This window comes from Lagopus leucura, unplaced genomic scaffold, assembly GCF_019238085.1.
Source record: "Lagopus leucura isolate 7727_CA_CO unplaced genomic scaffold, USGS_WTPT01 Super-Scaffold_741, whole genome shotgun sequence".
NCBI classification, from domain to species: Eukaryota; Metazoa; Chordata; class Aves; order Galliformes; family Phasianidae; genus Lagopus; species Lagopus leucura.
This window is the reverse complement of record NW_024962256.1, coordinates 491,494-515,584: the sequence shown is the minus strand read 5'-3', so window position 1 is coordinate 515,584 and position 24,091 is coordinate 491,494. Positions and strand designations below refer to the sequence as shown.

The following is a 24,091-nucleotide window of genomic DNA, read 5'->3' as shown; positions in this document are numbered from 1 at the left end:
GGGAGCGCAGTACGCCGCGTTCGGCGGTGATGCTCCGCGGGCGTCCTGCAGCAAACACGGACCGGTGATCGCATGGGCGCAAACCGCGGGACGGACCGCTGCTTTCTGTGCGGGTATGCGAGAGATCATATTCAAAGTGACATTGATTTTGTATTAAAAAATCAATGCCGCCTCTGGTATCCTGCTTGGAGAAGACCAACGATGTCTCTAAGACTGTGCCATTACGAGGTTGATTCCGAATTACAGCCGGTCACGTGCTTTCCCAGCTTTCTGTCTGTTAAAATCAGGATCCTTTGATATTACAGAATAAGCGCTTGAAAAAAACAAAAAAATCCCCTATCTTGTGGCTGACGTGCTTTCTAGATGAATTACACGCCGCACCGCGTTAGCGAGTCACTTGATTCTTAGCAGTAGGAGCGAAGAGCGTAGAAAGGTCCTTAGGCAAGAACGCTGTCAAGCGTAACAACGGCGAGAGCCGTGCCCGCTAAAACTACAGCTCCCAGCACGCCTGCTGCACATGCGCTGCGCCCGCCGGCCCGCAGCCACAAGCGCTGCCCGCGCGTGCGCGGTCGCCCCCGGCGCCGGCTCAGCTCGCTCCCCGCCCTCAGCCCGAGCCATGGACGCGGAGGCGGATGCGGGCTCTGTGGTTTCGGGGCTGTCGGGAGGGGATGGTGCCGGCGCGGGCCCCGCCGATGAGGACCAGGAGATGGAGGGAGCCCCCGGCTGCTCGGGGTCGCGCTCTCTGCCCTTCGAGTTCGAGCGGAGCCGCTCGGAATCCAGCGGCGATGAGGACGATGAAGATGACGAGGAGGAGGAGATGGAGGAAGAAGAGCTCGAGGGGGACTCCGGGGTTCGCTTTGGTACAGACGACGGCGAGCTCGACTCGGACGACGACCGGGAGGTAAAGAAGAGGAAAGGTGTAAAGGCGGGGGAGCGCTGAGCTGCGGGCGTCCGACGGCCGTTGGCGCGGCAGGCAGGCCCAGCTCCCGGCATGCACCGCGCGGCTCGTGCTGCTCGAGGCGGCGGCGCGCGCTGAGGGGGGGGGGGGGGGCGGGGCAGCGGGTTTGTGCTGCCTGCTGCTGGGGGCTTGGGAAGGCTGCCGGGTGCGAAGAGGCTCTTTTGTTATTAGCCAGATCCCTTCTGTCTGCTTTAAACGATGCCTTTGTGCTTAGTTGGTGTTGTTGAAATGGTGGATGCAAAATGACAGACGTGATCAAAGCGCGGAAAGCCCTCAGATCTGGCTTTAAGACTGGAGCAAACAGCGTGCTAATGTCACGCGTTGGCCTTCTGGGGTACAAAGCTGCTGTCATAGCCACTGCCGTGGGAGAAATTTGTTCTTTCCCAAAGTAATGGGCTTCTGGGCAAAGCTGGGAGAGCTCCTCGTGTGCGTTCCTGATGAAGTACTTCATTACCAGAATATAGGGCAGTGAAACTTCATTCCTTGCTTCAGTATTTAGCTGTATAGGAGCAGGAGGCAGCACTAAATCTGCCTCTTGACTGAGGGCCTCCATTTGTTTCAAGTAGTGATTTATTTTTTTTTTTCTTAGTGATTGTTTTTTTACAGAGCTTATTCAAAACAACTCATCCCAAAAGTTTGTTTGCTTTTAAGGTACGATTAATGAAATAAATCACTGCTCACAGAAAGATCAATTCTGAAGACTAGACAAAAGTCTTTAGCATCATAGAATGGCTTAGGTTGGAAGGGACTTCAAAGATCATTGAGCTCCAGCCCCCTGCTGTGTGGGCTGGATTACTGCACACTAAATCTGGACCTTCTCCAGCCTGGCCTTAAATGCCTTCAGGGATGAGACATCCAAGGTGTTAGTCCTCTTTTTTTTTTAATTGTTCATGGTTTCAGGTTGCAATATTTTGGAAGCTGAAATTGTGTAACTTCATGGCTTTACCTCTATTTTTAAATTCTTGTCAATTGTTTTTGTTTGTAGCGTATGATAAACCTGGCAGAGTTGACCCCTTACATCCTGTGTTCCATCTGCAAAGGTTACTTTATTGATGCTACAACTATTACAGAGTGTCTGCACACCTGTAAGTACCAGTGCTTCCATTCTAAGAACCTAGCTGCAAGTGCGACCAAAAAACAGATATTCAGGTGTTCTGACTTCACAAAGATAATCTGCTATTTGAAGCTAACTGTCCTTAAGGAAAACATATTGATGCTTATATCAAACATCAGAAAATCATTAACTCTGTCAAAGATGAAGTCAGCTTACTAGGTTAGGAGGGAGGTAGGGAAGAAAGTGTAGGGAAGGATGAAGCCCAAGTAAAATGAAAATAGAACTGCTACATATGTTAGGTATGCATAAAACACATGAAAATTAAAACACATGAAAATTGCAACACATGAAAATTGCAGAATTATTTCTTACCTTGGTTGTTTGTCTGAAATTGTTTGTAGGATGCTTTTCAGGAAACCTTTTATCTGTAGCAGTCAGTCTGTTGACATAACTCTGCTTTTGTCCTGGGTATTGCACTTAGAACGTTAAACACCTACCTTTGTACCAGTAGGATTATAAACCTACGTGTTGTATCCTGTGAACGGTACAGGCAGTTTGTTAGTGTTTGTTAGTGCTGCTGAAATACTTCATTTTATTTCTAACAAACTATTTGACAAATCTGAATGCTTCTCTTGCTTAAGCAAATGTCACTGTAGAACGGACATGTGACTTAACAAGATTGTATTTTATTCTTTTACAGTTTGTAAAAGCTGCATAGTGAGACACTTCTACTATAGCAACAGATGTCCAAAATGCAATATAGTTGTGCATCAGACACAGCCCCTCTATAACATCAGGTAATAACTCCGTTGCACTTCTGTAGGCATAACATCACATTTTGCATTTGCTTTTGAAAGTATGATTTTACTGCCTGTAGTGCTTTCCAGTTTAGAATGAAGATACAGTTACAAGGAAGACATTTGTTTTTGTGAGTTTAATCTCAACAGTGAAAATAAAATTATTCAGTTTCTTTCTCTTTTCCAGGGTTTGTTTACCCTTCCACCCTGGGTAATGTTGTGCAGTGTTGTAGATTATGAGAGAAAGATCTCAAGCTATTTGCTTTGGATAGACCCGTCTTTGTTGGCACGGCATTAGTATTTACTAATTCTGAAAATGGAGTTTCTATTTACTGAACTGTTCTTGCAGGGTGTTGCTGCTATTTTTTTTTTTTTTTTTTTTTTTAAATATGGCTTCTATCAGAGCTCTCTTGGCAGGACATGAATTTAGGCAGGTGGAGTTGCTGCTCTGTCTCTTACATACATCATTTCAACAGTGTATTTAGCAGTTTTGTTGCAGTTTGGTGAAATAGAGAATACTTTACATTAAAGACTTCTTTTTTTCTCTTTGATAGACTGGACAGGCAACTACAAGACATAGTCTATAAATTAGTTGTCAATTTGGAGGAAAGTAAGTCCATTTCTTTATTTTATTGCCATCTAGAGGTTGGAACGAGTAAGCAGAAAGGGCAGTAATTCAAAGTCCCATTTTAACTCTGAGCTCCTTAGAAACAGTTTCACAACATTTGGTTATCAATCCTAATGAATTACCTGTGCAAACTGCATTTTTCTGGCTGCTAAGTTCTGTTACACATGGCTGTGTGTACCCTGGACAGGTCTATATGTGTAAAATGTAACACAATATACAGCAGTGATCTGGAAGTTCTATTTTTAATCAGTACAATGAAACAGTTGTGGTGCTTAAGTGAGCCTTGTTAATGGTCCTAAATTCCAATTCTAGGTCTGGTTATTTGCAAGCTAATGTGCATTTTGTTTTTAAAATGGCAACTTTTTTGTTTTGTTTTGTTTGTTTGTTTGTTTCCTGAAAAACATCACAGCAGGAAAAAGCCTCAATTCTGATGCTGGACACTGCAGTTGTGCTGAAGATGTTTTGGTTTGTTTTCTATCTCATGCGAAGCAGCTGTGACTGTTTCTGGGTACACATTCAGATCATTTTCCACAGTCACGCTTCATGCAAATAAAGAAAATATCATTTTGTCTAATTATGAGTTCATTTGTCTCAGGAGGAGCCAAAAACAAACTGCTGGGACTGACAGGTTCTCTGAAATCTTGTTTTTTATTGTTTGATTTTTTTTTTTTTAATCATCAAAGCTATGATTTTTATTTTTTCCTTCTGATTATGTACATTCACTGTCCATTAACTTGTGCTTGGGGAGCCATTGAATCTATGCTGTCTGCTCAGAGGGACTGTGTGTATGGACTGTAAGTGGTATAGATGTAAGAGGAGTAACAGTCAGAAGGATACTGCTTTGTGCACATAGTTCAGTATGAGTTTTGTCCAACTGCAAGTTTTTTGCTAAGCGTGGGTGTTTTAAGCAGCTGAACTTTGAATGGAATACTAATGATAATGAACACTTGTTGGCACTTGGAAACGGTTTCAGTTCTAACCAGTGGAAACTGTAAGTTCTCAGCATCTGAAATAACATTTCAATCTATTCAGTGGTTTTTGTTTTTTGTTTTTTTCAGGAGAAAAAAAACAAATGCATGACTTCTATAAAGAAAGAGGATTAGAAGTGCCCAAACCAGGTGAGCTATAGTCATTTAGAGGATGTCATTAAGGAGATACTTACTATCCCATTTATTTTTAGTAGTTTTCCTTGAAATATTAGCTCACAACTAAAGTAAATTTGTAGTGTTGGGAATGTGAGATTCAAGTTACTAAAGTAGAACGTGGAAAATAGCAACACTTAAACCAAGGTTGTGTTTGGGTGTTTTTACAGTTTGTATTTTACTTTTGCCCAGGCAAATTTGTTAAGTATGTGCTAATTGTATTTTCTAGCCCCTAGTAAATATTATGAGTTAAGGAAGTCTAATAGATAAGAACTTGAATGTCCATTGACAGGTGAGGGATTATCTTAGTTGTTTGTTTGATAGTAAGACAAAAAACATCTCTTTTGAGAATTGCTGTGCTGAAAGCTAACAAAATGCTGGCTCACATACACAGCAAGAAATGTACACAGAGCTGATTTAGTTTATTTAAAAAAAAAAAAATAGGATGAGTGTCATGGGCACTTTTTCCCTTTGAGCTCATCCGTTTTGGTTGGCACATGTTAGCATCTTATTCTGTTTTTATTTCAAGCTGTGTTTGCATTTTGGCTGTTTGAATATTGTAGCTGTCCCACAGCCAGTTCCAGCAAGCAGAGGAAGACCTCGAAAAGTTCTGGGCTCCGTGTTCCGGATCCCACCAGAACTTGACATCTCAATACTGCTCGAATTCATTGGGTGAGTTGTGGACAAATGTATGGGCAAATTGCTGATGCGAGGGTTCTGCTCATGTCTTGAACTGTTTTGGGCTGTTTGTTTTCGAGTGTTTACTACTTTCATCTCAAGTAGCAGATGGGAGGCTGTTTTTAGCTTACTGTGTAATAGCAGTAGTCAGTTTTGCATATCTAGGTGATGCAGATAAGATATTTAAGATGTCTTTTTATGAAAATAGATTTCAAAAAAGCTTAGAGCCTTAAAATTTGCATTCCTTTTATTTATTTTTTTAAAGTAGTGTAGTCTTGGTAAATGGAATAACCAAAATTCCTGTCTCTTATGGTTCCTTCCACCCTGTAGGTGGTGGCAGTACTGTTAGTGATGACTGTACTAGGTCTTGGTCATGTAACTAGGGGACTGCAGTTGTACATGACATTCTGTTATAGCCACAAAAAACTGTATTCTAAGGATGGCTCACCAGGCAGGGGTGTGGGGAAAGGGAAGCAAAGAAACATCTCTGAAATCACTGTGGTTGCAGTATTAGTGTTTGGGGCATTACATTTCCTACAGGGTAACAGCACATGCAGATGAGTGACCAGAACACTCTGGTCCTGGTTACAAATTGTAGTGTAAATCTGACATGTGCCCGGGGGAGTCCTGTTTCTGCTTTGCCGAGTAATATAGAGCTCATTGTAGCTAAGTTTTAGCAGTTCAGTATTTGCAGACAGTGTGCACAAAGCCACAGTGCTGCTTCAGTAAAAGAAATGTGTTCTTGATGGGATGTTTTCCAACATTTAGGGGTTAAGAGCATCTCTGACAGTGTGCTGGGAACTTGAGACCTGCAATGAGTTTGTTAAATGCGATCAATGGCAGTTAGACAATTCACAGGAAATTATATTCTAAGTGTATCTGGCCAAGACAAGGTAGGAAACCTGAGCAGCAAGAGTGGCATTCCCCTAAATGTTTTAGGTGGGACTAATAATGTAGTCTGCTGTCAAGTCTGCCTGACAGTTTCTCAGACTTGAATGACTTATAGCTGAAGCTTTTTTTATGAGACATCAACTTTAGTCATAGCTCAGGGAGGGGAAATTCCAGCCCAAACATTGGAGCTGTTTTCAGGAACATGGGAAGCAGGAATTATATTGCTTTGCCTATCTGCAAATTTTCACAACAGTGACTGAGAAATTATTATGCGTGGAATAAAAGCTGTAACAACTGAGAGCGCTGCACAGAACTTGAATTGATGGGAGGAAGTGACTTGATTCTTGTACAACACATGCAGATGGCCTCTGCTTTTGGCCTGATTGTTGACACAGTGTTCTGAGAACTTGCACACGTAATTGTTGCAAATTTATACAAATGAGGTAAAGTGTTCAGAACTTGGGAAACTCTAGCAGCAAAGCATGCCAACCTGATTTGACCTTACTTTTTGTAGAGATTGTGTCCTTGCCTTTTTGCCTCTTATGTCCAGTGTTTCTACTGTATTTTCTTGAATTCAGAGTGCAGAACTTTGATGTAGCTGTTCTGGCTTGTTTATTATTTGCGTTGCCCATTGTGTGGGTTTTGTGTTTTGTTTTGTTTTTTTAAATCCTTTGGATAGCTCAGACAGGAGATTGCAGTAAGAGAAGTTTTTTGAGCTAGATGTCTACAGAAGAATCCGTGCCACTGCTATAGAATATGCTTTTATCTCCACTTAGTTGAATTCCATGTTAGTTTTCTGCCTGCTTGACTATCAGGAGCACTTTGTGCTCACGTGTACATTTTAAAGCAGTGAGAGTCATGACTAAGACTGTACTATGAAGTGTTCTGCAAACAGATTCAGTTTCAGATGTCTCAGATTGAGCATTGTTACGTTTCAATGCAGTCTCTGTCTTAGATTCCTCTTTTTAAACAATGTATTACATTGCTATTTTGTTGAGTAGGATGATGTGGAACGCATCATGATGTGGAACCAAGAGTCATATATTGTACAAAGAGAGTGAAGCAAAGACACAATTGTTCAATGTGTGTTGTATAGAAAGCAGTGTGACGGATGCTCATTCTGGGATCTGTCAGGTAGCAGCCAGTGCTGTGCTGGCCCACCAGGTGGCAGAAGGAACTTGCTCACACCAACAGTGCCTTCACTTGAAGGTGTCCTATTGCCAGTTACCATGTAAAATGACTTCAAATAACTGAAATTGGATTCCAGTTATGTCCCTTTCAGATTGGGACACTGTTTCTTGATCACTGTGTGGAAAGCTTTGTTACGTTATCTTGTCTGCAGGATCAGATACAGTTTGAATTAATTGTGGTGAAAGTACTGTGATTTAGAGCTCCACTGTCATGGTTCCTGGTTACTCCCACTGTGGCCCTTGGTGATTCTCAGCAGGTACATTTTTCTTTTTTGAAGAGTAAGAAGAAATAGAAGGGCAATTTATACCTCAAAATGAATTAAACATGTATATGCCTGTGTGTAGAACAAGATGGCTTTTGAATCTGTGTTGCATTTGTTATTCTGGCAGGTTTAGGTCAAGTTTCTATTGTAGTCTAGCACCAAGGCAAGTGCAATTGTGCAAATACAATCTACAGTATGCAGAACTGTCCTCTGCTTTCATTACTTAGATGGAGCGGTGCCCAGAAAGATTCACATTAAAGAAGGATATTGACTTAATGTCTGTTTTGCAATTTGTGTTAGGGTGTGTTTTTTTTTTAAATGTTTGATCTTATTTTTATGTTTAAGGCTTAATCTGTTTTCTTCAAAGATCAAAATCAAAGAGCTTATCTTGGCAGTGAGATGTTAAAAAAGCTCTTTGGAGAAGGGAAACTTGGAATAGATGAAACAATCCAGCAGTAATTGTTACTTTGTAAGCTTTAAACTATGCATGTATTTAGATGTGTTAAACCATCTCCTGAAACAGTGGAACTGTATCAAAATAGCAAGAGTGGAAAAGCTTGTCTGTTTGCTTCCTAGTAACTTTACATTTCAATTCAGCGGCAAAAATTGGTAATGCTTCTACTTAAATCTGTTTGATAGCTAATTACAGGAATCTGAAGTGCCATGCTAATTTGTGGTCTGCACAAGCGTTGCACATTTGTTTGCTCTATTAAATGGTCAGTAGAAATATTGTCAATTTATAGTGATATTTCTTCTTAGCTCTCTCCAGCACAGTGAAATACTGTATTTTACCTCTGTCATACATATGCACTTGCTAAAGTAATGCAAGAGTAGTGAAACGTCATGTATTGAGCTTAATTCACTGAGAAATTTGTATACTGTGCTATGAGGTGGGGATGCTGTATGTAGATAAGTGGGAGCTCACATGCTCAGGCTGTGCAAATCAATGAACCTCCATTGTGGGCAGCTGGGAATTTGGTCATTTTCCACCTCTGTGTATGTTTGACCTGCCAGAAAAGTTCCTGCAGCTTTCCTGAGTTCCTAGACAGCATTACTACTATTAATCTTGTAATTATAGTCTGGAAAGCACTGAAAGCCTCTTTGGTATTTGAGTGCGTTCGGTCAGTAGCTTCTAGGAACTGTGCATTAAGGTTCCAACTGTTGAGGATGATGAAGTATGGATGTTAAAACAGCATTGATATTACAACTTATTCCTATGAAAACTTATATTGCATGTAAAATATGGCTTTAGTGAGTATTGCTTTTTTTCATTTCATGTAGATAAAGTTTATCAAAGTCCTAAGTAACTGAATTCAAAAGAAAGAAGTGGGATACCAAGTGAAGGCTAGGAGAAGAAGATGAATAACTTTTGGCTAATGTTGTTTCATATACTTGATTTTAATGGAAGGAAAAGTCTGATTTTAAAAATGAGCTTGATATGCCAGGCTTATAATTTAATAGTCATTACAATAAAGAGCTTGAGGGTGTTACTAATTGTTAACCTTAGCAATATTGATTGTGTTTTCTCTTGTTTTTCAGAGCTAACGAAGGCACAGGGAATTTTAAGGTGCAGATGTGATTTGAACTTTTCTCTTACATGATTTACTTCAGAAATATGTACAACCTGAATGTATTTAATTTAGTTTGTCTTTATTTTTCTTACGTTGAGTACAGCCTGAACTTTTAGCAGCATAATGGAATACAACATATGTTCAAACCTGTTTGTTGTATAGCATCACAGAGTAGAAAGCGAATGCTTCCAAGGCTGAGGAATTAGATATGGCAGGAGAGTGGGAATGATGTCAGTGAAACTTCACTTGAGTAATTCTAGGTTATTATTCTGGCATTTCCTACCAAAAGGTGCATTACTATGGCTTTTCTTGGAATACTAGGCAGAAGTGCAGTCCTCCTCTAAAAAAGTTTTTTCACAGCTAGACATACTTCAAAGCTTGCCCAGGTTACTCAGAGGAAGCATTACCCAAGGTATAAAAAATGGTAACTTTTTCTACGTGGTTGAAATTGCAACAAAAAACAATGCAAATTTTCTAGACAGCGCTTCCATAGCTTGCAGCAAACGGCTTTCCTGCATCCCTTCACTAACAAAGCTAGTTGTCTCAACAGTGGCAGTTCTGATGAGTAAGAAATAGCATTCCTACCATCCTGAAGGGTATCTTTTCTGCTGTGCATCATTATACTGAACTGAATTGGTTGACATCTGTGGATGCACTGCTTGCTGTTTAATGCCTGCATTATTTCATAGGCTGTAACTAGAGATTTGCAGAGTATGCTCTTCCACTATTTTGGCTAAACATCTAGAAAAGAAAAGTCTGTTCAGGGCAAGGAGGAGATGTAATTCAAAGCAACACAGTGTATTTTGCATTTCATTGTTTTGGGGCTTGTAGGAATCAAAAGATGGAATGGCACAGAATACCAATGAGATGTTTTGCTGTTAGCAGCACCAGCAGAACTCCAATTTTGCTCTATAGTGATTTCAATAGAATCGTATTGCTAACTGAAATATAGATTGTCCTAATTCATTTTTTTTACTGATTTCCTTTGTTCTCAGCTCAGTTGATTTCTAATCAATATATTTTCAAGCACAAATCTGAAGTGTTGGATATGACAACAGTTATTTCTGGTACTTTTAAATACTAATGACACTTGGTATGAGAGAACTTGGGAGGCAATCTCAAAGTGTTAGGTAAATAAGATTTTATGTGCACAGAGTGTGAAAACTTAAGTTCAGTTTCACAAATAGAAGTTTTTCTATAGAACAGAAGCAGTATTTCTAAAAATGTACCTGCCAATTTTATTCACTTGTTTTTCCAAGCACCAGCCAGCATTCTGTATGTTCTTTTTTCTCCTTATCTATCACGCTATTTTATTGTTTTTTTAATGTTCTTGTTTTTACATCACCTCCAATCCTTCATGTCTCCAATTTGCCTTTTTTTCTGTTGTTTTTTTGTTTGATTTTTGTCTTCTCCATTTTGGGCCTGCCACAAATGACTGTAGGGCAATTCAAATGTTTTATTAACCAGTGTTTTCTATTTATAAAATCTGTGTCAGGCATTTATTCTATCTGATATTCCTCATGCTGTTCCAGTAGGAATGGTTTTGCCTTTTAAAACATGTTTAGCTCTTAACATAATTAAAAAAATGAATTAATGACTCAGAAAAGGGATTTTGTGCGTATTCTTCCCTTTTAAGTAATAAATAGTGCATTTCCACTCAGTTTAATTCTAGTTCTCTGAGGATGTTGAAGGCCACAGGCTGCCCACCTGATCTCTCAGGGAATCATTGTGTGCTGCTCATAATGCCACCATCCATAGGCTGAAGTGCCGTTCTGCACAAGTGCCTATTTAGATTCCTGTATGTTCTTTATAGAGATATCCCATCTTCTAACAGGTATCTTCTACAGCATTTCCAATTTTTTTTTCCCTGCATATTACCTCCCTGCTTCAATGTATTTTTTTTCTTTTTGTATCTTCCTGTTTTCTATTTCTGTTTCATGATCGAGAGGTTTACTCATCTACCTTCCAAGTCCCTCTCTTATCCATTTCTCACAAAACATACTCTAATTGCTTCTTGGTATTACTCTTTCCTCAATTACTTATTCAGAAAAAAAAGTTAGATTAGACATGGAATTAATGTATTAAAGTGGTTTTTGTTGTTGTTTTGTTTTTTTTCCCTGGGGTGGATTGAGAGAACAAGTTATAAGGCTCATGGCCATAAACCTTTGTGCACTAAGTGTAAACCTGGTATCGTCAAGCTTTCAGCCAGCTTAGGCTCCTACTCTGGTCCTGTTGGCATTTCTAGCTCTTACACATGAATAAATCAAACTGTTGCTCCAAAAGTACAGTTATCATGGATAGATATTTTAATTCATGATTGAATTCAAGGGTAGTCTTTAGACCTCTGTGAGCTTTCCATCAAGTATTTATTTTAATTCATTGTTTAATTAAGGGGTACTCTTTGACCCTCTGCTCTGACTTTTTTCAAATTGAAAGAATATGATGAAGCTAAATAGTAAACCACAACTGTTCAGAAGTTAATGTAAATTCAATTAACTGACACAAATGGAATCCATTTATCATACTGAATGCAGTCATCTGCTCTGCCTTTGTGCCCATTTGCTTAGCTGCCCATATTATCAGTCAGCTGTTCAAAATTTTATCCACAGACAAGAAACCCATTAAAATCTTTGAGGCTGACGTGATAAATGTACTCTTGTTGAAGTCCTTGCTAAGAAAGTATATGGAAATTATATGAAAAGCCCATTCTACTATTTTGGTCCTTGTGTTCTGCATAGTATTTTAATGTATTCTGGTATTTTATGGACTGTTAATTCCAACCCAATCCACAATACTTCTAACATGCTAAGCAAGTTAAGTTCCTTGCATTACGAAATGATAGCATTTAACTGTTTAAATTCATGTCTGATGTGCAAGCCCAGCATGGAGAAAAGCAAATCTTAGGAAATCTCTCATGCTTCTGAATAAATGCTTTTTAGAAGCAGAGAGGGGTTGAAGGGAAGAGTTCTTGAAATGCTCTGTAATACCAATTTATGTGAATTAATAGGAAATCCCATTCTCCTTTATTTCAGTAGTGAAATAGGACTGAAGTCAATAGTTACTTTTAAGTGTTGTTTCAAACAGCAGAAAGTTTGAGTGCAGAATCTGTTAATACACAGTCCTTTCCCTGTGAGGTAATCTGGAAATAGATCCAAGAGAATTCCAAAACATGAGCTGTCTTCTGCAGTTAGTGGGCCTTCAGTCAGGTTTGGGGATTGCCAGGAATGATGGCTGAAAATATACAGGGTCTTAAGATCATGTGTTTATTCTTTGCAGCCTTTGGAAAAGAAGTTTGTGCGTGTTTCAGGGGAGGCAACGATTGGACATGTGGAGAAATTCCTCAGAAGGAAGATGGATCTGGATCCTGCTTGTCAGGTACGGCACTTACAGGGGCACTTGCTAGTTCACTATGATCTAATGCCTGTGCCTCTGTTGTTGGTTAATGCAGAAGTAGGAGGAACTCTCCCAAAAAATTTGCAATGTGTTTGAATTATCATTATTTTGTGTATGAAGTTTCTATAGTGTCATGTAAGATTTCAGCAGGTGAAATTCAAAGCAAAGAATAACCTGCTGTTTCAAAGATAAAATTGAGTAGGTAGATGGGGAAGTGTATGAATGTGAGAGAATATGAAGGCAGAAACTGAGAGAGGAGCAAAATGTCAGTAAAATCAAACTGTACATTGAAGGAAGCAAACAGGGTTTGAAAGTCGTGAATGGACGTGTTAGAATGAAAAATATGAATACAAAGGTAGGCAAATCTTTTAGATTTTGGGCTCATCTAATACACTAAACTTGAGATATATTTTTTTCTGTTCATTACTTTGAGTTAGGAGAAAATGAGGTTTATTTTAACGTGTTTTTTTCCTTTGAAGTCATCCTGCATCATATTTGCATTCCTGCAGGTATGTGTGTAAACTGCAGCCTGCGGGGTAAGATTGGAAGAAAGTCTGTTCTCATACAGTGTCATTGCTGATGCAGCCTCTTAGTGCCAGTCTTAGCCCTTGGAACAGATGTTTCTGGTACCTTAGAAAGGCAAATCGCAGGTTTTGAATAACTCTCCCAAATACTCATGGTGACCTCCAAAACTGTTTTCTTTGTCCTTCCCTGGGTTGTCATAGAAACCATTGATTGAGATCTAGTGCTTTCTAGGCCAAATTTTCTCTTGGGGTTGTCCCTTATACGACCATTTTCCTTTTTAACTTCATCTTACTTGGTGAGTATTAATTTGTAATTGCCTGTTACCATGTTCTTGTGGGGGAAATGGCTCTTGAGTGCAGAAAACATGTCACCTAATAGATGCCCATAAAGACTACTTTGTTTTAATCCGATTTTTGAAGTTGTGTTTGAGTTAACTAGCTGCCTGTTCATTTTTCCCTTAAGCAAAAGGCCAAGCTGTATTCAGTGCTGCCTCACTTGTCAGTACTGTTAGCTGACAACAGTTTTACCAGCTCGTCAAGACTAAAGTAGACTCACATCACTTGTGTTGCTGGTGCCTCTTTCATAACAGAATATAGTAATTTCTCTAAGGCACGAGGATTCCTTAGAGACATGGATTTTGCAACTGATTTCCACACTGACCTCGGATTTTTCTTTTGTGGCTTTTTTTTTTGTCATTACAGAATGAATCTCGGTATAACAATTAGCAGGCAGAAATTTTGGCTTTGGTGCTAGAGTGAGAGGATTAGGAAATAACATGAAGAGCATATGAGGAGGTGAATGTGGGGAAAAAAAAATCTGTTAGAAGACACTGAATCTTTAATAACTGCTATTTGAAACTGGGGCAGCAAGAGGGTCAACTATAGGATATTTTGAATCAAGAATTCTCATTCTGTTTTGAAAGACTGTCAGCAGTTGCCACCTTGTTTACATCCTATATTGAGAAAATAAATATTTTTTTCTCTTTCTACAGAAAATATAAAGTGTGCATGTAAATATTTATATCAGTGAGAACAAGAATGAATTTTCATTTACAGTATGAAAATTGTGAACATAGCTTTTAAAGGAGAAGTCATTAAATTCATACATCACTGGAAAACAAGGCAGGCAAGTCTGTCTTCCTATAGTAATAACTGTAGAGGCTAGAATGCCAGGGAAACAGGAGAAATAACTGAAAACCACTAAAAAAAAAAAAAAAGTATTTTACAAACATATCCAACTATGTATGTATTTGTTATATATATGATATCAACATTTAATGTTACATCCAGATTGACGTTTACTTGCTGGCTTCTTCCTGGAAGCTAAAAGCAGAAATAATACTAAGCAGTTTATATCATGTGTGCTTTCTGGAACCAATATTTAAGATTTATTCTGCTAGAAATGGAGTATTTCACAACATTCTCATAGTATATAAATGAATTTATCTCTAAGGATTAGAATTCTGTTGTTCCCAAAGCTAAGAACAATACAGTCTGCAAGCATGAGACACAAATGTTTCTAGATTTTTTTCATGAAGAGTAGGAGAGAGATGTCAGTGTGCAAAGGAGTGTATGTACAGACAGATTGAGCAGCTGAAGCACAAAGTGTAGTGGGCTGCAAAACCTTGTAAGAGGACAGGTAACAATATTGCAGTATATACTCCCTGACCACTGTAGTGGCAAAGCATAAACTTGTCCCTCCCTACAGCTACGTAACAACATGCTGACAATGCTTTTATCTTTGAGGTTTGATCATTGTAATACAAATGAAAGCCCTCTCTAGGAATTGCTGAGAATGAGAATATAATAAAGCTGCAGTTGTGAGAGGAAACTGCTGGATTGGTTGCTTCTAGTAGAGAAGCTTATTTTTTTGTAATAGACAAGGTGAAAGGAATCTGGAGTGCCTCACTATGAATCTCTTTTTTTTTTTTTTTTTTTTTTTTTTCCCCCAGAGTAACACTTCTTGTGCACAGCTACTTATCAAAAGTGCTTTCTCTGGAATTGCAGACATTGTTGATGTAGTTAAGCTGCAGTTGAGGATGCTATTTAGGATTGCTGAGTATGCCCGTTTCTTCCATCACAGAAACACTGATTACATTTTAAAGAAGGACTGTGTGAGAAGTACTTGCTGACAATACTAGTATACTAGTGGTATACAGTGAGCTTAATGTTTTTTATTCATATCTTTCTTCCAAGCAGTCTTAAGCAAACTTACTCATGTGTTTTGTTGCTCAGAATAGGAGTGAGGGTAGTACTGGCACATTACTTGCCATAAGCACTGACAACTTGCCCTTTTTTGCAGATAATGAATGACTCTGGGTGTTTGTGTGATCACTTTAATGTTTAAATATAACTTCCTATTTTATCCATCACAGCTATTCCTAAACGGTTTGGGTTTGTTTCTTTTTTGCAGTGGGCTCACCCAAGTGAAAGTGAAGCAAACTATCTTCTCCATTCCAGAAGTAAGCCCCAACTTGGGGGATGGAAGGGAGCTTTAGGGCAAAGCATAGTGTTACGCGTGCTAAATGCATTTTGACAGCAAAGTTAAAGATTTCTGTAGTGTCAGACATGCTATGGTGGAATTCTAAGCAGCTTTAGTTTTACTTTATGAACTATCAAATTTAAATGGCTTAGATATTGTCCTGCTAGTCCAAAGTCAAGTTAAACTTGACAATGTTTGTGTTCTTCCGCAGGTAGACATAATATGTGGTGATCACCTGCTAGAGCACTACCAGACACTGAGGGAGATCCGGCAAGTCATAGGAGAGAGTGCTGTACAGGTATGTGTGGCAGCTGGGGCTTTATGCTGTTTTAAAATAGGTTAAGAAATATTCTATCAGGTAACACCAACTTAGCAGAAGAAGTTACTTACAAAAACTTTCATCTCACGCAAATTGTTCTTTATATTGTAAATGTAGTTGAGAAATATATCAGGTAACAGAAGTGTTCTCGACGGTTTGAGGATGTTCTGGGTACAAAATTGTTCTATTCTGAAACAAGCTGCTGTCTTACCAGTGATACAGCCGTTCTTTTAAGTAACATTTCTTGTTTTTCTTCCTGGTGATTGCATCTCTGCTGCAGATTATCAGAGTGCTGAAGTATCCCACATAAGGCCAAGGATAACCTTGAGTCTGTACAAGGGAGTATCAGGGGAACAGTTGCTCATAAAAGCACAAACCAAAGATGCATGATAGTAAGTGCAGTTAATGTCCTTGATGCATGTTATACAGGTCCTGATCAGAGCTTGAGGGTAGCCAACTATTTTTTTTATCAGTAATTTACTATGTTAAATGCTGCTGGCTCTGCAAGTAAGAAAACCTTTTATGTCCTTGGGAATCTCTCCAAACATCTTTATAATGGCAAGGGTCACACCATTTCATAAGTACAACAAAGCCAATGAAATAATCTCCGCAGTGCTTAGTAGGATATAGAAGTAAAACCATGTTGTGTAAATAGCATATTAATCCTAACCTGGCAGTTTGAACAAATTTTACTGGTTCATCAACTACGGTGGGGATGAATGGGGTTTAGGTTGGTATTGTATTTGGAAAGCAACTTAAGTAGATGACACAGAAGTTAAATTGGCACATTCAGTTCTCATGACTTGTATGTCTGTGTGCACTCACAATCCAGAACACTTAAGTTTCATGTTGAGCCCTTTTATGCTATAAGAGGGATTCCGTGTCAGGGGCAGTGGGTGGAAAGCCAGTTTCAAGGTGTCCTGGGTAATGCAGCACCTGTACCTAATTTGACTAACCAGGAGAGATCCCATAGTCAGGGCGGATGATACAGATCATGCTACTGGCAGAAAGTGAAAGTCTTTAAGGCTTCTGGTGTGTATTATGGCTTCTGCAGCCAAAGGAAGTTGTGTGTCAAACTTGATGTCTTGGCTGTTCATCTAATAATATGAAGAAAAACTTAAGATTTAACCTAACCCACATTAGGGAGTATAGAAACTGGGAGGAAGAAACCACTAGTAACAAACACACTTCTGACATAATGAGTTTATGGTAAGTACAACATGGAGCAGTCAACAAAAATAGTGATGGAAATACTCTATACTAAAAAGCTTCAGGAAATAGCAGGGGAATTATTGAATGTATGTAGTTTTTTATTTTGTCCTTGCACAAAAATCTTTTTATGTATGAAAGTGCTTTTGGGAAATGACTGTAATGAAAACTGTTTCGTTTTCATTTCTTATCAGAAGTGGATCTTCCTGATTGAAGTTCTGTGTTTGTCATGGACATGAGGAAATGGTTTTAAGTTGAAGGAGGGAAGATTTAGGTTGGATGTCAGGGGGAAGTTCTTTACAGAGAGAGTGGTGAGGTGCTGGAACAGGCTGCCCAGAGAGGTTGTGGATGCCCCGTCCCTGGAGGTGTTCAAGGGCAGGTTGGATGGGGCCCTGGGCAGCCTGGTCTAGTATTAAATGGGGAGGTTGGTGACTCTGCATGCGGCAGGGGGGTTGGAGATTCATTGATCCTTGTGATCCCTTCCAAGCCTGGCAATTCTGTGCTTTCATGCCAAAATAGGGTCTTCCTGATTGATGTTCAGTGCTAAGCACCAGTCAGCAACTCCACAAAGAATACAGTTGTCTAAGGATCTGTTCTCGAAGGGTTTATCAAATCTCATTATTACAAAATAAGTGGGCTAGTAATGATTTCTAGCAAGCCTGCTCTCTTGGGGAAAACAGAAGGAAGATCTTTGCTTTCTGCAAAGTTCTGTTTTCACTAGACCTAAAATTCAATGGTTTTCTAGGTCCAGTGAGACTGCAAGTACACAGGAATGTTTGGCAGGTTTTTTGATGTTTTTTTTTAATTAAGCTCGGGGCATCATCATAACCTTCCTGCCTCAGCAAACCAGTATTGCTGGAATTGTTCCTAACAGCTTTCACTAGGATGTTTTTCAAAACTGCCATTGTCATTGACCACGTTCTGATATTCATTGTAGATTATTCACACTGAGAAAATAGCTTCCATAGTTACTTAAACAGAGTAGTCCTTTCAGGGAGTAAACTTTGGGTTTGATTTATTAAGTACAGTCACTGTGAGAGGAGAAAAGTAACTGTTTTGAGTCCCTTTTTTTTTTCATGTGCATGTTCATTCATGTCAGCAGTTACTCTTTTTGCTGAGGAAAAGGGGTTTCAAAAATGCAGGTAAGTTTCACTTTGCCAAAGGCAGAAATTTAAACAAGCATTCTTAGCCATCTATATTGGAAGAGTTTCTTCAAGTTCAATGCAGCATATCTTGCACTGTTTGATTTATTTCTCTGGATCATAATCACTAAAATAAAAGTTTTTGAGACTTCTGTTCTCCTCAGTGGTCATTAAATAATCTTGGTTGCTCTGAAAATTTTTGGTTGGTTTGTGTGTTTGTTTTCTACAGAGTAACAATGTGTATCACTGCCTGCAGAGCATGAGTGAGGTAAAGCATCCGATAGATGAAAGCTAGCAGGATTTTAGGTTAATGTTAAAGCATCAGGTGTGAACTGGTGGTAAAATATTGGTTGCATGGTAACCGATTGGATTGCTGTAACTGGAGTAAATAGGAAACTAATTTAGTGGTTAGATGTAAACAATGAACGTGTTCATTTTTTAACAGCTTATAGAGGCTTAGGAGAAAAAGGAGTCAATCTTTCTTCACGCGTTTGTTCTTTATGGTGTTAAATGCACTTGTATGCAGCAATACAGTTCTGTGATACATGTTACATCCTGATAGTATTCCAGACACTACATTTTCTAAAACTGGGGTGATTGGTTGAATCTTTCTAATTATGTTGAAATGTGATTTTTTTTTTTTTCTAGTTTTACTAAGAGAAGGAAAATACAAATGTTGCTGCAGAAAATTAATATGAAAAGTAGCTTTGCTTAATTTTTATAATGGTGTGAAACTTCTGAAATTTACTACCAGTTCAAATTTACTGCAAGTAGAGCTCTACAAAGTAGAGTTCAAAGACTGACAAATCTTTAAAAGGCTGAGTTTTGCTACAAAGTGTTACAATTAGCCTGTGATTGAGTTTGATCACATGGCTGAGGAAGGAAGCTTGTTATTTATGGCCATGTAACTTCTTCCTTGCATTACTTTCTTTTCCTTTGCTGCACAAGTGCAGTGTGATCCCAGCTGCAGGTTGCTTTCACCTATCTGACTGCCCTTCTCAAAGCTCTGCATTGGTGAGGGATATGACAAATTCTCAAGTGGGAAAAGCTAAAAACTAAAATAAAAAAAATGTAGCTTCCTTTATGTCCCTGGCCCTTGGCACAGAGGTCTTGCAGGTGAGGTTTTTCTCTTTGCAGCTCTCGCCTTCTTGTAACCCAATCCCATTGTATTTTTCCAGTGTTTTCTGAACTGGGCTGTAAGAGCTGTGATCTAATTAAATTAGTGTGACCCTCTAGCACACATCTGCCATGGAAGTTTTTTTTTTCTTTTACTCTTTTTTTTTTTTTTTTTTGTGGGAATATTGAATGTGGAAAGTGGGGCACTTCTTGTTCCTGCTGCTCTTATAACTTCAAAAGGTGCTTATGCCATGATGTTTCTGTCAGTCAACTCACTCTAACACTTATATTTGGATTTAACAGGTGGAATCCTTTCCAATTTAGGTCAGGTTCACAAATGTGTGGCAAAAAGCCCTAGGGGCAGGAGCTGCTGTCAGAAGAGCTCGTACTTTCCTTTTCTGTTGGACACATCTGAGTACTCTGATTTGAGATCTGTAATAAGCAGTGAGGTCTCCTTCTCTTTGTTATTCTATCTCCAGAGAAAGCAGTTGAACAGACACAGAAATGTGTAATACCTAGAAAGTGAATAAGTACAGGGTAAGCAGTGCCACTGTTGGGCCATATCTCAGCTTCTCTTTGTACAGAAGTAGTTGCAGTGGGTTTGGCATTTAATTTGAGAAGGGTATTTCCCATGTAAGTAAGTCATTAATCAAAAAATGCACTGTAGCATTTCTGTCTTGTATTTCTTTACTTTAAGAAAAGTTTCCATAGAGGAAAAGCTGTGTTGATCACAGTTTTCCAAAAAAAAAGGAAGTTAGTCCTCCATTTTCCATGTAGAAGTAGCCAACGAGCAGCAAACCTCTGTGAAGGTATAATGACACTCCGTGCCAAGAGGTTGATAAGTGACTTTGAAGTGTCTAACAAAAAGTGAAGACAAACAGGATCCTGTCTCCACGTTACAACATAGTCATCCCACTTTGTTAGGCAGTGAGTAAATGAGGCAATGGAAGCTCGTTCTTCTTCCCATATCTATTTGAATTAGTAATGAATTTCCATTTACTAACAGAATGAAAAGATGAAGGAAAATAACCTGGCAGTACTAAAAACAGCAGTGAAACAGGAGGTTTCTTGCATTCTCATTCATTAAAGTTAAGATTGGTTGGCCACTGCCCTGCACTAAGGCCCTCTTTTGTCAGCATCCTTTAAAGAAAGGTGAAATGGCTGCATGAAATTCACAGTGCGTATTTGTTGTTGCTCTGAAGCTGTTTTTATCACCTGTTGTTATGCAGTTACCTGCCAGAACTAAAGAAAATCAGAGTAGAAGAGAGAGTTAAACACCTTATGCTCAGCTGCAGTTATTTTTTTCTTTGTGGCAGTGGAAGCAAAACAAAGCTGTTTTCTAATAAGTAGACATCTTTTAGACAGAACATCAGGGTGTTGGTAGGGGCTGTCTGAGAATAATTCCTAAGGGAAGAAAAAGAATATTTCATGGAGGTGTGGACAAGGGCATCTACTCACCTGCATCTGAGGTCGATTTCCTGATCTTAGATTTCCTGCAGTGCAAAGTGGCTTGGAGAGTTTTGGGTAGCAAAGGATACCAACTTGTCAAAAACATTTTTATACAGTGAATGAGCTTTTAATATTTATATTCTTCCAAAACACTGGTTAGACCACTGTCGTACTTCATGTGTCCTGTAGTATAATGCAGCGGTGGCATAAAGTGAAGACAGTCTTGGTACTTTTTTTAATATAATTGAAATGGTCTTTTTGTGGTCTTTAGATCTTTAAAGTTTGTATTGCTGTGATGGTTTGTTTGTTTTTAAAAATGTGCCCCCTCACACTGAATTACATAACTTCTCTGGAACATATATTAAGTCCTAAGGTTAATGGCTAAAAACATCAAAAGTAAAATATGGTAGGAAATGTTAATATGTTGTCTGTGATTAATGTGTTTCTCTCTTCAAAAGAAAACATTTATTAAAGCCTGTCTACATAATTAGTTCTAATGCAAGTCAGATCCCTGGGGGATCAGGAGTGGGAACAGGTTTCAGATGTGGAAGAAGACTACTAGATCTTTCACCAGCTGTGCAACTTAAGTTACATAAGTAAGATTTATTGTAATGAGTCAGGAAGTATTGTCTTGCAGGTGAAATGGTTTTTTTTATTAACTTCAGCAGAAGCACAGGGATTTAAACAGTGTTGTTCATCAAGAAGTAGGATGTCATGGTAAGCTGGCAGTGTGGCTTAACGAAGCTGGTGGAATTATTTGAATGTATTACTGACATATGCAGGACTCCAGCTAACTTGTAGAAATGTAAAGACAGTGCTTTTGTACTTCAAAAAAAAAAAGAGAGAAAAAGTGACTTGATCTTTTTTGTTGTCTTTCTATCTTAATCCCAATTGTCAAAAGTAACAGAGCCACTGAACAGTAAGCTGCAGCAGCCAGTAAAGGTACTGAAATTAGCATTAGGAGTTGGAATCCGAGTTCCGTGCAACAGGCAACAACGTTTCCTTCTTCTTCCTCAAATGTCTGTTTGACTTTTGGTGCCTAGAGTTAATGGCCAGAGTTTGGTAGCTGCTTCTAGAACTATTTAATGAAGTTATTTATTCTGCCTTGCTGTGTCATATGGGAAATGAGTTATAAAAGTATAAAAGTAAAGTGAGAGGGGGAAGTTTTTTTATCTGCTTTGGTATTTTATAAAACTTGTATCCCTGTTACGAGAGGGGGAGTGCAATGGAATGAGTGAGATTGAAACCACGCTGTGACTGTCACACCAGGCAGTGATGGGGATGCCGTGTGGAGAAGGCAGAGTGATCCAATAACAGTTTCTCTCCTCTCTCTAGGATGGCTTGCTTGTGCTGCACTATGGCCTGGTGGTATCTCCGCTCACCATTCCTTAGATTGCTACACTATCAGGACGTGAAAGAATCCAAAGTCATGAAGCTCCTTCACTGCTGTTTCTCACCAAAGAACGCCATCATGTTTTCTGTGACAGGAAGCAAGTAGAAGAAACTACCACTGACTGCTGTATGCTTGTAACTTACATCTGACTTTAGCACTGTTTTTTGTTTGTTTGTTTTTTAAGTGTTCAGTACATACAGCTATCAATTTTCACTTAGCTCAGGGACTTTAAATGCTCAGAGTTGCTGCATTTCTTTAAATAATTCTTAAACCCACAAGATCTCACAGGGTAAACAGGCTTTTTCCTTAAGCTATGGGATTTTGCTTACTTCCTAAGTGTCTAGCTAGAACAGTATTCTCAGGGATGATCTTCAGTGGGCAGTACACTGTATTCTGGGGTGGAAACAGTCACAGGGTGCAGAAAAGCTTGTAGTGATCATCTGACTTCAGATGTGATTCAGGAGAGGAAGGCGACTCTTCAAATGGAGACCAAAATAGGTAGGAAATGATGTCTCACAAACTTTATTCAGTTGTTTTTCTTGAAGAAAAACAATTTTGATTGCACTTGAAAAAAATTTGCTGGTAGTTTGACTTACATCAAGTTGTGGGTCACGCATCTCTAGTCTGAATGGAGGTGAGCTGGCTGTAAGCTGGTTAAACTATGCATGGAGGGGGGAAAAAAAGCATCACCTCGTTCTACCTGCTTGCTGTATTTTAAAATAGCCTAATTCTGCTGTCATGTAAAATCTGTCAGATGACTTGACTAGCAGAGCACAGTTTCCTTCATTCCAGCACACAGCTTTCTAGCAGTAGTGAAAAATGGTAGCTTTTTCCACTCTTCCCAGTATGTGTTAGTGAATTGTAGTGGAGAGTGGGTCTGAAGGGTTAAATAGCATAGTGTGTGCCTCTTCATACCGCCTTTATGGAGGGTAGTAGGTAACATTTTTGTTCATTTGTTTCAACGTATTAAATTACTAGGTTTTGGGACAGCTGTAGTATTCCAGTTCTGTCCTGTTGAAGTTTTTCATGGTCTCTTGTGCAGCATTAAGGAACAGAGCTTTCTGTGCAATGCTCTTGCTGCACGTTCTGTCTTATGTGTGGGGATTCATGAAAGCCACTGCTAAGAACCAGGGTGCCTCTATAGTCAGCGTAGTGAAGGGAAGAAGATTCCTTAGTGAGGCATTTTAGAGCACTTAAGTTAGCTCAAATGTGTTTGCTTACTGTCCTATTTGCTGCAGTGCTGTCAGCATACTAATACTGGCATTTCTTGTCTAAAGAAAGCTTTCATGAATCCTTCTTCAGCTCTTTACAGAAAGTGTTAAGTTTTGCCTGTGAAGGCAACACCACAAAAAAAAAAAGTCTTATTTGAAGTAGTTCTTGTGATGCTTCTAAAAAAAAAAGAACAAAGACATGTCTAACTATAATTGCCTATTTTCCCTTCGAAGTTTGTACAAAAGTAGTGTTTAAAATACATTAGAAAATTGATTGAATTATTTTGTAAAGACTTTGTGAGTTGTGTTGATAAGAGACTATATATTGTAATGGTAAAATAAAATTTATTTTAGCCAATTTTAAATTGAACACTTGTTTCCATTTCGTCTTCCCTTTTGTCAGCCTCTAAGTTGTAACAGTTCAACATTGAAAGTGCTGGATGTGCCCTGGTGTTGCTAGAATCACACATTTCAGTGAGAAAGCTTAACTATGAAAGATGGTTTAATATCAGAATGTCTACTGGAGCTAACTGGTATCATTACCTGGAATAAAATGAAATCTCAGATGAATTATCAACACAGATACAGGACAAATAATCCTGTAATGGAGACGTCATCAAGCCCCCTGTGAACCAGGTCTTTCTCTGCCACTCTGATCCCAGCTGTACACAAGGTGTCTGG

General features: G+C 39.0%; 1 protein-coding gene across 3 annotated transcripts; it reads left to right on the top strand.

Moving 5' to 3' along the window:
• The first annotated feature begins 517 nt into the window (after nt 1-517).
• PCGF6 (polycomb group ring finger 6) lies at nt 518-23,739 on the top strand. 3 transcript variants are annotated; one of them, XM_042863744.1, is made up of 10 exons: nt 518-901; nt 1,944-2,043; nt 2,713-2,809; nt 3,364-3,419; nt 4,496-4,555; nt 5,143-5,251; nt 12,449-12,547; nt 15,503-15,551; nt 15,783-15,869; nt 22,142-23,739. In XM_042863744.1, exons 1-10 carry the CDS (start codon nt 518-520, stop codon nt 22,196-22,198), a joined length of 1,098 nt encoding a protein of 365 aa, XP_042719678.1. In that variant the 3' UTR covers nt 22,199-23,739. The 3 variants fall into 3 exon arrangements, with proteins under 3 accessions (XP_042719678.1, XP_042719677.1, XP_042719676.1); XM_042863742.1 differs by lacking the exon at nt 15,503-15,551 and adding an exon at nt 9,141-9,168 and having other exon boundaries at nt 590-901; XM_042863743.1 differs by lacking the exons at nt 15,503-15,551; nt 22,142-23,739 and having other exon boundaries at nt 15,783-15,867.
• Nucleotides 23,740-24,091: the final 352 nt, after the last annotated feature.